This window comes from Arvicola amphibius, chromosome 14, assembly GCF_903992535.2.
Source record: "Arvicola amphibius chromosome 14, mArvAmp1.2, whole genome shotgun sequence".
Taxonomy (NCBI): Eukaryota; Metazoa; Chordata; class Mammalia; order Rodentia; family Cricetidae; genus Arvicola; species Arvicola amphibius.
In genome coordinates this window covers 14,465,158-14,480,086 of record NC_052060.1, presented here as the reverse complement: position 1 = coordinate 14,480,086, position 14,929 = coordinate 14,465,158, and the positions used below count along the sequence as shown (strand labels likewise).

At 44.9% G+C, this 14,929-nt stretch overlaps 1 protein-coding gene across 1 annotated transcript in view; it reads right to left on the bottom strand.

The window, feature by feature from the left end:
• Positions 1-14,929, bottom strand: part of Dennd2c (DENN domain containing 2C) — a 75,820-nt gene that overhangs the window by 38,921 nt on the left and 21,970 nt on the right. The window contains exon 2 of the mRNA XM_038312004.1: positions 406-1,409. Coding sequence (XP_038167932.1) covers positions 406-1,217 — 812 coding nt within the window. The 5' untranslated portion in view covers positions 1,218-1,409. The remainder of the gene's footprint in view (positions 1-405; positions 1,410-14,929) is intronic.

Sequence of the window (14,929 nt, the reverse complement as noted above, 5' to 3'; positions counted from 1 at the left end):
CCATCATATCCTAAATGAAGTAAGTAACCAGCCTGTTTATCTGAAAGCTCCTTTAGAGGTTGGGCAAGGGGGATAGGACAATCTCTGGCTATGGAATCCACGATGATTTCTAAGTCACTATGTAGCTCAGGCTAGCCTCAAAATATGGTGATCCTCCTGCCTCAGGAGCCTTCCTGGCAATGGAAACACAGTATGCTCCACCCTACCCAGCTTCGGAATTCTTGAAGATGGCACTTGGTGCTCCTAGGTGGTAGAATGTCACCTGTAATCTCCACACTTCTGCTGCCCCTCCACTGCCCCCCATGCTATCAGCAACCCTTTGCTCAACGGAAGGCCTGGACTGAGTTGGGGGGGCAGCTCAAGAACCACAGGTCACAAACCATGGCCTGTAACGGGAAGGCGTACCTCTTGGATCTCCCTCTGATCTTCCCACCGTATGTCTTTGGCTCGGGATCCTGAGAAGAGGCCAAAGCAGCCTCCGCGCAGGGACTCCCCTCACAGTTCCTTTGGTCACAGTTTCTTCCTTTATGTGGCACACCACCAGATTCAGACAAATACCTGAATGTCCTACGGGGTTTGGGCAAAGGATTTATAGAGGGTCCGTACTCTTGCCCCTCGGGTTCACAATAAATATTTTCCAAGCTCTTGGTTATTCCATAAGAACTATCCAGAACTCTGAAACTCGGTTCTTTTCCTGTAGAGTCACAAGGTGCTAAAGCCAAATTTAAGACTTTCTCCGAGGGAAGCGCTTCGATTCTTTTCCACAGTATCTGTGAGGTATAGAAGTTTCCCGGAGGCAACGAAGCCTCTGGGTCCACAGTGACGTCGTTGCGGCTCTCAATCTGCTTGACCCGAGCACACACCCAGTTGGAGTCTGGTCCAGGTTCTGAGGGGTGGGCGTCTTTACACTCTTGCTGTTCACCTTCATGCTCACTGTGACCATGGCTTTTGGCGTCTGCACCCCTGGGGGGTAAAGCCCCATTCTGAGAGTCGCTCCCACCATCACCAGAAGGATGCTTATGAGGAGGAAGCGCTGCGTGGCAGTTATTATACCTCACGCCAAAGTCCTTCGGGTGGGACCTAGCTGCCTTAGTCACACCGTTAGCCCTTCCTTCCCACTGGGAGATCTTCTGTTTGATGTTTCTGCAGTGGCTTCGGGACAAGGTCTGAAGAGCGGACCGGGTAAATCCAGCATCCATGTTCCCGGTGGGGTGCATGACAAGTGACGGACCTCAGAAAGGTGCCATTCATTACACGTTAGCTGGAGAATGCTGTATTCCTTATCTTGTCAGAACAGAAAGGATCCCAGTCATTTCCTCTCATGTTTAACTTGGAGGTATCTTGTTAAAAACAACAATTTTCTTCACTAATCTTTGTTGAAAACAGTTACAACTGTACCGTGAACGATCCTATTAAAATGAGACAGGAATATTAACACAGCCTCATGACTTTAAACTCCACTCAACACTGCCCACCTGGCACTAAATAGTTAATTTACATTGAATTTGTAAAAATAAAAAATGTGCCTGTAATTCAACTCCATAAAGCTAATGCTACTAAGAAAATATTCCTGATACTATTTCTTCAGCTGTCAGCTTTAATACTCTGCTATATTTAATACTTTGCAAAATACATACATTATTCTGTAACGAGTCAATTCTTTTTTTGTGGTACTAGATGTTATAACTTAAAAAATGGTGAGAGACACCATCATGCAACAGTGGGTTTTATTATTGGGGGAAGGGAATCGGAAAGGAGGGATGTGAGGGGGGAGATCAGCAGTGGGGGACAGGGACAGGGACGGAGGCAGATATGCGCACAGAGTACTGGCAAATGCATCCTGCCAGGTGACAGGCCGGCATAACGCCTGAATGCTAACACTAGGGTCTTGTGCTCGCTAGGCAAAGCACTCTTACTGAGCAACATACAGTCAGCTCATAGATCTGTTCTTTATGGAATGCTCTCTTAATGAAACAGGGGCCAGTGTAATATTGCAAAAATCACACATAAGGCTAAGTATGGTGGTGCAGGCCTTTAATTCCAGCATTCAGGAGGTAGAGGACCTCTGTGAGCTTGAGGCCAGCCTGGTCTACATAGTGAGTTCCAGGACAACCAGGGCTACATAGTGAGATCCTGTCTCAAAACCAACCAACCAACCAACCACACAGAAGCAGAACTGCACCTAGTAATTAAAAAGTGTATTTATACGTCTAGACAGGAACCGATTCACAAACACATCGGCAGCTAACTTCCTCCTCCTGTCTTCTGTTACTACGTAGTATCAGCCCATCACCCACCCTTACTGCAGCTGAACTGTTAGCAACACAGGATTTCACACAGACTGCTGAAGAGACGCAACCCAAAGGCACCCATTATCTTGTCCCTGGCAGCATTTCCCACGTCTTGGCCACTGAGCCCTGGACTCAGCTCAGCAGTCACCATTCCCATCCTTCCTTTCCCAGAGGTGGCACCCCCCTCCAGCCCCACAAACCGCTTCCTCAAATGTGAAGGAAGGCTGGCCGAAACTTTTCCTGCCACTAAGCAGAGACCTGCTCTCAAGTTCCCGCTGCACAGTGGTTATAAATAGCATCCATTCAGAACTTCCTGAGGTAGGGTCATCCTTCCTCCTGCTTCATCTGCGTGGCCCTGATTAACAAGCAGGAAACTATCTTAGCCTGGCTCTGCCGGTACAGCTGACCAAGCTGGACTGGTGTACACTGCCCCCCACCCTCCGCCCTCCCCCCACTTTATTCTTGCCATAGAAACCGCTCTTCAGAACTTCCACAACTTTCATTTAAACCATGTCCACAGTTTTTAAAATCACTTTTCCTGCTGTATGTATACTTGGGAGTTCCTTGTGGCATCCCCATACATGCTTATAAGGTACCTGAATCTCCTCCCTCCCTCTACCACTCTTTCTTATTCGACTCCCCTCTCCCCTATTTTAGTTTCATGCCCTTCTTTCCCCCTCTAGTGTCCACATTAAGGAAGTCACGTGACGTTTGTCTTTGTGTTCATTCTGATTTGTGTGCATTCTTACAAGTTTGTAGGAAATTTAGCTTTGCAAGAAAAGAAACTCTGGCCTAATACCAAAATTAATTTTTTTAATTGAGAAATTAAACACATATGGGTGAGAAAAACCATAAAAAGCTCACAGAAGTTGTGTGCGCGCACATGTGCATACTGTGTGTGTGTGTTTATGTGTGTGTGTGTGTGCATATGCGCGTACTTATGCTTGTTTTTGTTTTTTTTTTCCTAAGGCCAAATCTCACTCTGGAGCCCAGACTGGCCTCAAACTAGTCGCAATCCTCCCATCTTGGCCTGCCGAGCGCTGGCTGACTGCACCCAGCAAGAACGCCTGACGGAGCACTGCAGTATGACAGTGCATGACAGTGCATCCAGCTGCCGCTGAGCAAGACTCCAAACACCTTCTGCTTACTACTGACACTTGCGAGTGTCTTTGGCAAGACGGATTTGGCTTCTGAAAGGCTCCATCTTGTTAACAAAGCTTTCCCTGACATTCCCCTGGCCCACATGGGTAAAACTGAGGGGGAGAAAGGGAAAACTTTCAGAGCTACGAAAATCATTTAAACCTGAAAATCTAACTGGCAAAAAATGGCTCAATCTGCAGACTTCCACCCAAATATAAACGACGTATACTTGGTGTTCAGGCGGCAGCAGGCAGCTTAGTTACGGGAGAGAAATCCTGTTTGTTCTCACTGCATTCTGTCAAAAGGTGAACCAAGTTTAGACAGGTTGTAGTGATACATGCCTACAGTCCCAGCACTCGGGCAGAGGCAGGAGGATTGTGAATTTGAGGCCAATCTCTTATGTACAGAAAGAGATCCTGTCTCAAAACCCACAAGTTTTGATGGCTTTCAACCACATTTACAACTGTATGGTAATAAACAACACATTTACGACTGTCCGGTAATACAACAACACCGTTAGAGCAGATTTCACACTTTTTTTCATTTTGCAAAACTGAAGGTTCTGTATTTTTCTTTTTGAGACAGGGTCTCATTGTATAGCCCAGGCTGGCCTAGATAGGGCCTGCAGGTGCAAGCCACCTGGTTTCCAAATCAGTTCATTCCTTTGTAAAATGTCTTGCCTGATATGGTCTCATAAAAAAAAAAAAAGAAGGGAAAAAAAAGAACAAAAAAACCCCATAACTTGTCAAACAAAACTTACCTCAGAAATCCTCTTCCCCATGTCCCATGTCTCCCTTGACCTTCAAACCCCACTCCTGATCCCCCAGACTTCTGTCCTGACCTGCAACCCATAAATGCCTGTCAGTTTTCAAGGTTTCTGCCAACCTTCATCTTCTTAAAAGCTCCCTGAGTGAGGCCACCGTATTCACATTTACCACAGATTGCTTTTGCAAGCTGCTCAGAGAGTTCTCGCAGAAGCACACCTCACAGTTTAAACACGGCGTCTTCTCTTAAAACCACAAGAGCCAAGGCCTTCTGTGCTATGAAAGACCTCTGAAGTCGGGTTAGACTCAAAGGAGAAGGCAGGAACATGGACGGTCCCAGTGGGTGACTGTAGTGGGAGACACAGCGGTGGCCAACAGGACGTTGGGAATGGGAGACACAGCGGTGGCCAGTAGGATGTGAGGAGAGCAGAGATACACAGATTCAGCACTCGGGTTAAAATATGACACAGAATGATTGCAGGGGATTCTAAACCAGGCTTCTTTGCTTTTATTTTCTGTTGTTCTCCAGTGTATTTGTGTTCATCAAATAAATACACCAGGTGCAGCTATCAGCTGAACACGTCACGCATGTTCACCACATTACAGGAACCAATGTGACTCCCGTCAGGTGACAATTTCTCTTTGGACAGGAGAGCACGGATGCTCAGTTTCCCAACACCCCACACAGAGCGAGTTTCTTCAGATCCTTTACGACAACAGAATTAAATGGATGAATTTGCCATAATAATTTAGACCTTTCTTCTTTTCTTATTTTTTGCATGTATACATCCATAGAGTAGAGGCCCGTGGGTGATACCTGGAGTCTTCCTCTACTGTTCTCCACTTCAGAATTTACTGAGGCAGGGTTTCTCACTTGAACTTGGAGCTCACCCCATTCAGCTAGTCTACCAGTTCAGCTAGTCTACCCATTCAGCTAGTCTACCCATTCAGCTAGTCTACCCACTCAGCTAGTCTACCCGCTCAGCTACTCATCTACCCGCTCAGCTAGTCTACCCACCCACTCAGCCAGTCTACCCACCCATTCAGCCAGTCTACCCGTTCAGCTAGTCTACCCATTCAGCTAGTCTACCCATTCAGCTAGTCTACCCACCCATTCAGCTAGTCTACCCATTCAGCTAGTCTACCCACCCATTCAGCTAGCCTAGCATGGTCACTTGTTTCAGGGATCCCGTCTCCGCTTCCCAAGTACTGGATGGCACACCTGCCTAGCATTTACATGGGCACTGGGGACAAGCATTTTATCCTGGAGCCATCTTTAAAACTCCAATTTAGACCATCCTAAAAGTTGACTAAGTGACAAAGAGGCAAAATGGACAATTTTATGATATATAAATTTCACCTCCATTAAAAAGAAACTAAGAGCCAGGCAGGTGGTGGTGGCCCTTTAATTCCAGCACTCTGGCAGAGGCAGGCGGATCTCTGTGAGCTCGAGGCCAGCCTGGTCTACAAAGCAAGTTCCAGGACAGCCAGGGCTGTTACACAGAGGAAACCCTGTCTTGAAAAACTTAGGAAAAGAAAAGGAAGGAAGGAAGGAAGGAAGGAAGGAAGGAAGGAAGGAAGGAAGGAAAGAAAGAAAAGAGAAAGAAAAAGGAGAGTGAAAGATAAAGGAGAGAGAGAGAGACAGACACACAGAGAGAGACAGACAGAGAGAGAGAAGAAACTAATAAAAGCAAGCAGGAAAACTCACTTGCTGCCATGATAGATTGGACTCGCCTTCCTTACACAGTTACAAACCCATACAGAAGAGGATGAATGCTTTCTATATTATATATCAGGCATGCAGGACTGAGACCCCTGAAGCTGGAACTTGCTTTTTCCCTGGTGACATTCTATTACACAGCACCGAGTGAGGAGCCCCACCAGGGTGTGGCAACCTTGCTAAATTGAAGATAAAGAGACTGGAGTCTAAAAGGGCGAAATTAGCAAACAGAACTTTCCAGGCAAAGTTACCCCCCAAAAGAAGGAGGGATCGGGGAAGCACCAGCAATTTACACAGTTTACATAAAGCCTTGGCTAAGAACTGAGCTGCAAATGTGAGGAACCTATGTGGCTGGACAACAACAGCCAATGAGAAAGACCAGCCAGGAGGGCACTGTAAAACTGGCCAGCCAAGTTCACGCAGGCCCAGGAAGTGTTCAAGTTCACTACCAGACAGGGCTGGAGAGATGGCTCAGTGGGTAAGAGCAAACACTCTTCTTGCAGAGGATGCAAGTTCAGCTTCCGGCACCCACGTAGCAATTCAAAAGTACCCGTAACTTTAGCTCTGGGGGAATCCAGTGTCTCTGGCTTCCCTGGAAACTTCATGGACACTAACCATATACATCCTCACATTTCAAAATCAAAGAAATCTTTAAAAAATGGCAAGTTGAAGAGCTGGGCAGTGGTGGTGCATGCCTTCAGGAGGCAGAGGTAGGTGGATCTCTGTGAGTTCAAGGTCAGCCTGGTCTACAGAGAGAGTTCCAGGACAGGTTCCAAAGCTACAGAGAAACCCTGTCTTGAAAAAACAAAACAAAGGCACGTTGAGTCAAATTTGTAGTATTAATGTTGACCATATTCACTGACAACGCATAAAATTTTTAAAAAAGGCAACAGACATGGCAGAGTTAGTGGACAGACTTCAAGTCCGTTATCATAAATCTATTAATTATGTAAAGAAAAAAGTGATATAGCTGAAAAGAGAAGAACAGAAGAAAACAAGGGCCTGGGGCCTCAGACAGTAAACACCTGTCACACAAGCGTGAGGACACGAGCCCAGTCCCTAGCGCTTATGACTTACAAATGAAAGCTGAGCAAGGCAATACATACATGTAATCCCAGCACTGGGCAGGCTGAGCACGGCAGTACATACATGTAATCCCAGCACTGGGCAGTGAGCATGGCAGTGCATACATGTAACCCCAGCAAGGGGCAGGCTGAGCACGGCAGTGCATGCATGTAATCCCAGCACTGGGCAGGCTGAGCACAGCAGTACATACATGTAACCCCAGCAAGGGGCAGGCAGACACAGGAGAATCCCTGGAGATGGTTGGCTGGCTGGTAGCCAGCCTAGGCATATCGGGGAGCTCCAGAGTCAGTGACAGGCCCTGTTTCAAATAATAAGGTTGTGGGGCTGGAGAAAAGGCTCAGTGGTTAAAAGCACTGGCTGCTCTTCTGGGGGACTTGGATTCGATTCCCAGTACCCAGAGGTGATTCACAACCATCTATAACTCCAGTTCCAGGAGATCTGATGCCTTCTTCTGACCTTGAGGGATACCAAGCATACACATAGTATACAAACATACATGTAGACAAAACACTCATACACATACAAAATAGAAATAATTTAAGAAATAAAACAGAGGGTCAGGTGGTGGTAGTGTATGCCTTTAATCCCAGCAGACAGAGGCAGGAAGATCTCTGAGTTCAAAGTCAGCCTGGTAAACAAAGCTCTAGGACATCCAGAGCTACAAAGAAACCCTGTCTTGAAAAAAATAAATAAAAAATAAAAATAAAACAGAAAGCAATAGAGGAAGACGCACACACTGACCTATGGCGTGCATATGCACACATGCGCACACACCACACAGAGTACTTACTGCATTAGTATTAAAGGCAGAAAAACATAAAACCAGCTAAGCACTCAGAGTGTTCAAGAAGGAAGTGGAGAACCGCAGGGATTAGTGCCTAGCTCCTTCTTGGAGGAGAGCAGCCAGCTCACGACTAGATTTAAAGAACGACCTAGGAAAGCAGGCCGGTGGTGGTGCACACCTTTAATCCCAGCACTCGGGAGGCAGAGGCAGACGGATCTCTGTGAGTTTGAGGCCAGCCTGGTCCACAAAAGCTAGTACTAGGACAGGCTCCAAAGCTACAGAGAAACCCTGTCTCAAAAATAAACAAAGAAACAAAAAAATGACCTAGGAAAGATGCGGCAGCACATGCCTTTAACATCAGCTAAAGCCACTCAGAAGGCTGAAATAGTTGAACGCCAGCCTGGGATGCATAAGAGAGAAAAAAATGGAGACCAGATGCAGGGGAGAGGGAAGACAGAAGGAAAGAAGAGAACAAAAGGGAATGCACTAAAAACATGAAGAATGAAGATGGCAGGATAATGCTAAGAAAAAATAAAAATTAGATGTCGTACACTAGTGGACTAGAAGATTCAATTATGTTAAGGCATCAAATTCTCTTAAAATTGATTTCCTAGATTTGAAACCATCCCAATCTGAAACAAGCAGATTTTGTTGCAGAAATCAACACAGTTATTTAACTTTAAACAGTTTAAAAATGTAAAGGAGCTATCATGGCCTAAATGATTGTCAGAAACAGAAGAACAAGTTCAGGGGACAAAACTCAGTGGTTATAGGACATCACTGCAAAGATACAATAGTGGACTAGAGAAGGACTGAGTGGTCAAGAGCACTGGCTGCCCTTCCAAAGGATCCAGGTTCGATTCCAAGCACCCACATGGCTGCTCACAACCATGTGTCTGGCCTCAGCAGGTAACCACACACACACACACACACACACACACACACACAGAGAGAGTGCAGATATACACATTGGCAAAACACCCATACAAATTCAAGTTAAAATTAAGATTTACAAAAAAAAAAAAAAAAGCTACAGCCATCCTGACAATGTGCACTGGTGGACGGACAACAGCACGGTCACTGAGTCTACTGCATGGCTTTTCACAAAGAAGAGAAAAACCTTAAAGCAGGACAAATTCAAAACCCTTGAATTCACACAGCAAACACACGGTTACCCACAGCATTCCAGAAATTAACTTGAAGTACATCATAAACCTAAGCATTAAGAATTAATTAAAGCCATACACTTTAGAAATAAAGGAACAGGAAAAAAATATTTGAAGAAGAAAAAAATTCTTCCCCTTAAATTCAAAGTACTTTATTGCAGCCAATCTTCCGCTCTAAAAGTTGAAAAAGATTTCTTACATTTACTTTTTATTTTTTGGTATTTCAAAACTGGGTTTCTCTATGTAACCCTGGCTGTCCTGGAATTTGCTCTGTAGACCAGGCTGGCCTCAAAACTCAGAAATCCGAGCCGGGCGGTGGTGGCGCATGCCTTTAATCCCAGCACTCGGGAGGCAGAGGCAGACGGATCTCTGTGAGTTCGAGACCAGCCTGGTCTACAAGAGCTAGTTCCAGGACAGGCTCCAAAGCCACAGAGAAACCCTGTCTCAAAAAACAAAAAAAAAAAAAAAAAAAAAAAAAAAAACTCAGAATCCGCCTGCCTCTGCCTCTGATGGCTAGGATTAAAGGTGTGCGCCATGAATGCTCAACATGTTTTTGTTTGTTTGTTTTAATGCATGAACTTAAAAAAAAACAAATTCAAATTAGACTTTAAGAAAATTAAAACCCTTAGCTTATCTAAAGATGTTCACTTGAAAAATGAACTGGCAAACCACAGACTGGCTTATAACACACACACAAACATACTTATACACAAACACACACAGAGCGACACATACACACACTCTCTCTCTCTCTCTCTCTCTCTCTCTCTCTCACACACACACACACACACACATACACACATACACATCTCTTGCACACCTGACTAACATGGGACTACCTGACTACCCTGGAGACCACCTGACTCCCCTGGAGACCACCTGACTATCCTGGAGACCACCTGACTCCCCTGGAGACCACCTGACTAACATGGGACCACCTGACTCCCCTGGAGACCACCTGACTAACGTGGGACCACCTGACTACCCTGGAGACCACCTGACTCCCCTGGAGATCACCTGATGACTTCTGGTAACACCGTCATAACCTCAGTTTTCAGTCTCATAGTTTGGAGAGCAAAGGAAATCAGGGATAGAAGAAGGCTTCACATCTGTAATGAATTCGGGCCCTCGGAAAGAAGTAACTGTGCTAGACAAGGTGTGTTAATTATTCTAAACAACAGTCCCTCTTTAACTCTAAATTCTGCAGAGCCAGCATTATCTTTCAGGAACAGAGATAGTTGGTTGATTCTTCCTCTACACAGCTGGGGTTGAACCCACAGCCTTGGGCCTAAGTGTAAGTTGTAGCTCAGGGCTCCACCTCCAGAAGAACACACACATTCATGACGCTGGTTACCTAAGCTCTTGTTCTTCTTGGGTCGTGGGAAAAGTGGGGAATTGGGTGTAGATGGCTATTATAATAACACTTGTTTTATGTTTAGAGCCAAAGTAACTGTTTATCTGAAGAAAACAGCTGCCAGCTACTTAGCTACTAGAAGGAACACGGCCAAATGGAAAGAGATTGTTGTTGGTGCCTGAGGATGGCATTTCAGGAAAAAGATAAGAGATAAAAATCTCTGGGGGGGGGAGAAAAAAGAAGCAGCCCTCCATTAATTACTTGTGAAAAGCAGCGTGGCATGGTGTGGAGATAATATGCATCCTGTGTCTCCTGTGTGCGGCACTTCCTTGGTCATAGGTGTATCTTAATCTGTTCCTGCCGCGTTGTTCACTGTAATGGAGATAATAGATAAATGACTTTCCCAGAATGAAGAGCAAAGGACCTGGAGCTGGTGGCACCGGGTTCAAATACGAATGTGCTAACCCCGCTTGCCTTTTCCATTCGGTATCCTACACTGTTGTAACAGCACCGAAGTAGGAACCTGAAGAAGGGAATATCTTTGCTGGATAAACAATTCTGAATTGATATTTTCCCTTAATTTTTTGTGTGTATGAGTATTTTGTCTGTATGTCTGCTTCCCACAGAGGTCAGAAGAGGGTGCCAGATCCCCTGGAACTGGAGCCACAGGCAGTTGTGAGCCACGATGAGTGCTAGGATGGGTCCACTTTCTCACTTCTACAAGGGAGTAAGCCTTGTCGGGTCAGTACGTGGAGGACAGAGTGAATCGTATGTAAAGCGTGTACAAAGTATGTGATGATGGCTATTGCATTATTATAGAAAATGGTGACTGTCACATTGTTATAGAAAGTTACCTACACGGTCTGTGGGGCTGAGCCAGCACACGCCTCACTCTTTCCTCTTACAATGACGACATTAATGTATGCCCTTATCCTATTTCTTCAACCCTAATGGCCTACCTGTCCTTTGTCCCAACTCCACTCAGTGTAGTTAGGCTGCTATTCCTAATCAAGCCACAGATTGAAGGCAGCTGCTCTGAACTTATGGGTCGTGACCCTAGGTCGAACGACCTTTTCACAGGGATTACCTAAGATTATCTGCATATCAGATATTTACATTATTTTCATAACATTAGCAAAATTACAGTTATGAAGTATCATCAACAGAATTTTATGGTTGGGGTCCCCACAACACGAAGAACTGTACTAAAGGGTCGCAGCATTAGGAAGGCTGAGAACCACTGGACTAGGGGGTTCCACTGTCTACAACACTTCCCGTGAGCAGCACATTTTTTTAAGAAGTAACCCAAGGTTCTGCTATCGAAACTGAATTAATACCTTCCAATCATCTCCAGTATATGAAATAAATTAATTTAGTGAACTTAATTCCCTCAATTAATATGAGGCAGGCACAGCTCTACTCAATATTAACTCATCTGATCTTTAAGCTGCCTTTCTGTATCATGAGCTTTACATCTCTGGACTTAACCAACCATGGATTGAAAACCCTTGGGGGGGGGGGATGTGTCTGTACTAAGTATTAGAGATGTCTTTTGTCGCTATCCCTGACCCAGCACAGTATAAAAGAGATCTGAGCTGCGCTCCCGCTCTATCAGCTGCTCTGGCCATCCAGAGAGGACTCGCCACATGAGGATGACCACAGGCTGCACTGCACCATTTTATATAAGGATCTTGAGCATCCACAAATCTTGGTATCCATGACATGGTCCTGAAACAACCCCATGATGCTAAGGGATGGTTCTCTTAACGTATTCCTAAAAAATCGAATTGTGTGACCTTTCCTATGACTCAAGGTTCAAGGCATCACTAACATAATAATAACAAAATTGGAAATATACCTAACAAATATTTTTAAATTGGCAAAAGCAGGGTGGAGAAAAGGCACAGCAGTTCAGAGCATGGACGGCTCTTGCAGTAGACTCAAGTTCCTTTGCCAGCACCCACATCAGGTGGCTCACACCACCTGTGAGTCCAGGGCAGGGACTCACTGTCTCTTGGCCTCTGCACACTGCACTCACATGCACATATCTATAGTTAGTCCATCCGTCCGTCTGTCCATACCCCCCCACGCACACACACTTAAAAATAAAGTCTAAACTAAAAAAAATTGGAAAAGCCAACTGTACACAATTTCAAAGCTTTCAAAACACCCCTGCTTTTATAGGTCATACACAAAATAGGGTCACAGTTTTACTCCCTTTAAAGATAGTTTCTAGGACTGGCGAGATGGCTCAGGGGTTAAAAGTGCTTGCCACTACATCTGACCTAAGTGTGCCCTCTGTGAGAGCAGGCACACACGCGTATGTGCACAACACAGCTGCACAAAATAAATCAATACAAACTAGCTCCTGGTTTAAATGGTAAAATTATATATGTACCTATTTCCTGCTGTGGCACCGGTAAGATGCAATTCCTATTCTTTAACACAACCAAGACTTTCAGCTTCTAACTCTGCCCGCTGCCACGTGTGTTCCTCATCTACCCATAGTTTAGGCATACCAAGTTATCTGCAGCTACTACCAGGACAGAGTCACCACTGGCCTCACACACAGTTCAGACACAGCAGATCTGGCTTTCGGCTGAGTAAGTACCCTTAAATTACTGACCCCTCCTAAGTAAATCCTGCTTCCTTATCTAGAGGATGCCTACAGCAATGGCAGCATCAACACTTAGAGCACTCAGTATGAGCCGTGCACAGCTCTCCTCTGCTGGACCAGCAATCTACCACTGAGCGCCTTTCCCAGTCTGCATCAGATTGTTTAACAACAAAGCTAGACATTGCTGGAAGCCTCACTTGCGGATGGGAAAACAGGCACAAAGAGATCATCGCCCTTTCCACAATAGATACAGACTGTTCAAATTTTTATAATGTGTGAGTTTAAATATGAGATATAAATACTGTAAATACTGTGCAGTGCCTAGGATATAAAAAAGAGAGCTTATTAATTCCTTTATCAGGAATTAATTACACATTGTTAAATTTTTGGCTATAGTGGGGACTGAACCTAGGGCTTTGCAAAAGCTAGGCAAACATTCTACCCTGAGCTATACCAACAGCCCTTTAATTTTACAATGTAACATGTATTCCCATATACCCAATAACAGCTATAAAGTGTTTCTGTAAAGCTTACTTAACCAAGTACAAACCAAGCCTGTGCCTCCGTACATATCACCACACTGTGGCTCCCTCCCAAATTTGAATTCTTTTTTGTTTGCTTTGTTTTTTTGAGAAAAGGTTTCTCTGTGTAACAGCTCTGGCTGTCCTGGAATGCACTTTGTAGACCAGGCTGGCCTCGAACTGCCTCCCAAGTGCTGGGATTAGAGGAGAGCGCCACCACCGTCCGGACCCTTGAATTATTCTTTACCGCAAATTGCGTACCTTTTCTGTGAATTCAGGAACCTTAATCCACTGGAGTCTTTCCTGCTAGGGAAAACCAGGGATGAGACAAAAGGGAGGTAGTGTGAACAGTCAGGTAAAGGCTCTTCAGCACTGTCTGACCTAAAGCCACCCCGGACCTCAGGGCGCCACCCGACGCTGCCATGAGGAGATGCGGTACCATTCTGCAGAGAAAGGTGAGCAAAGAACCTGCTTGGGAAGCAGCAGGACGTTAAACCACTCAGCCTGTTCTTCCTTCCTTTTTAAAAATTTTCTATTAAGCATATTTATATTGAAATGTCGGTATATATTATCTAACCTGTAACGCCCCTGGATAACTTTGAGTTACCCAGGTAGCCTGGCACCTGCTATGTAGACCAGACTGGGCTTGAACTCACACAGGTCCACCTGCTTCTGCCAAGTCCTGGGATGATAGGCCTGTGCCATCATTTTCGATAAAGTATACAGAAATATGTCTTGAGGAAAATTCCTCATTGAATTTAGCTAAAAATGTTTTCTAGCAAATGAAAAACAACCAAATCACTGGAGGAAAAAAAAACAAATAAAAGCAAGAGTCAAATTGGCTTAAACTTCTCAAGCTTTTCCATCTCCAAGATTATTACCTGAATAATAAATTTTCAAAGAAGCACAGCGGGGTTTCGGCCTTTTATCTCTCTCCCATCAGAGGGAGCTGCAGTGTAAATAACTGAAACGGCTCCCAAAATGGCAAAGAAACTTCAAAAAAAATGTTAATGAGTGCTTGTAATACATAACATAAACTTCACAGTTATTGTACATGACTTTCAACTGCAGAGTAAGAAAAATGAAGGATGATTTGAAGTGTAAACTTAATGCTTGCCTGGGCCAGACAGGTCTCTGGCGCTTATCATGGGACTGTTTTGAGGATTTTGTTAAATGAAAGAATTTTAAAATGCTAGTTGATAAATGAAAATTCAATTTAGGGGCCGACACATAAGCGAAGGAGTCTAAACAACGCTGTGCGGCTGATAGAGCTGGTGACCCACGTCATTCATACAGCCCTGCCAAGTGATCCTCTTTACTGCTCATCTATTTAGCGGGTACTGGAGGAGGTTCTACGTGCTACAGACCTGATTAGTCCCATCACAATACAATGGTCATTCCTGGTGACACCTTCAAGACACTGAAGAACTCTGGGAAGGAGGAAGTTGATTCCTCCCACTCCTGCCCAGACCACCGAAGCAGCAGG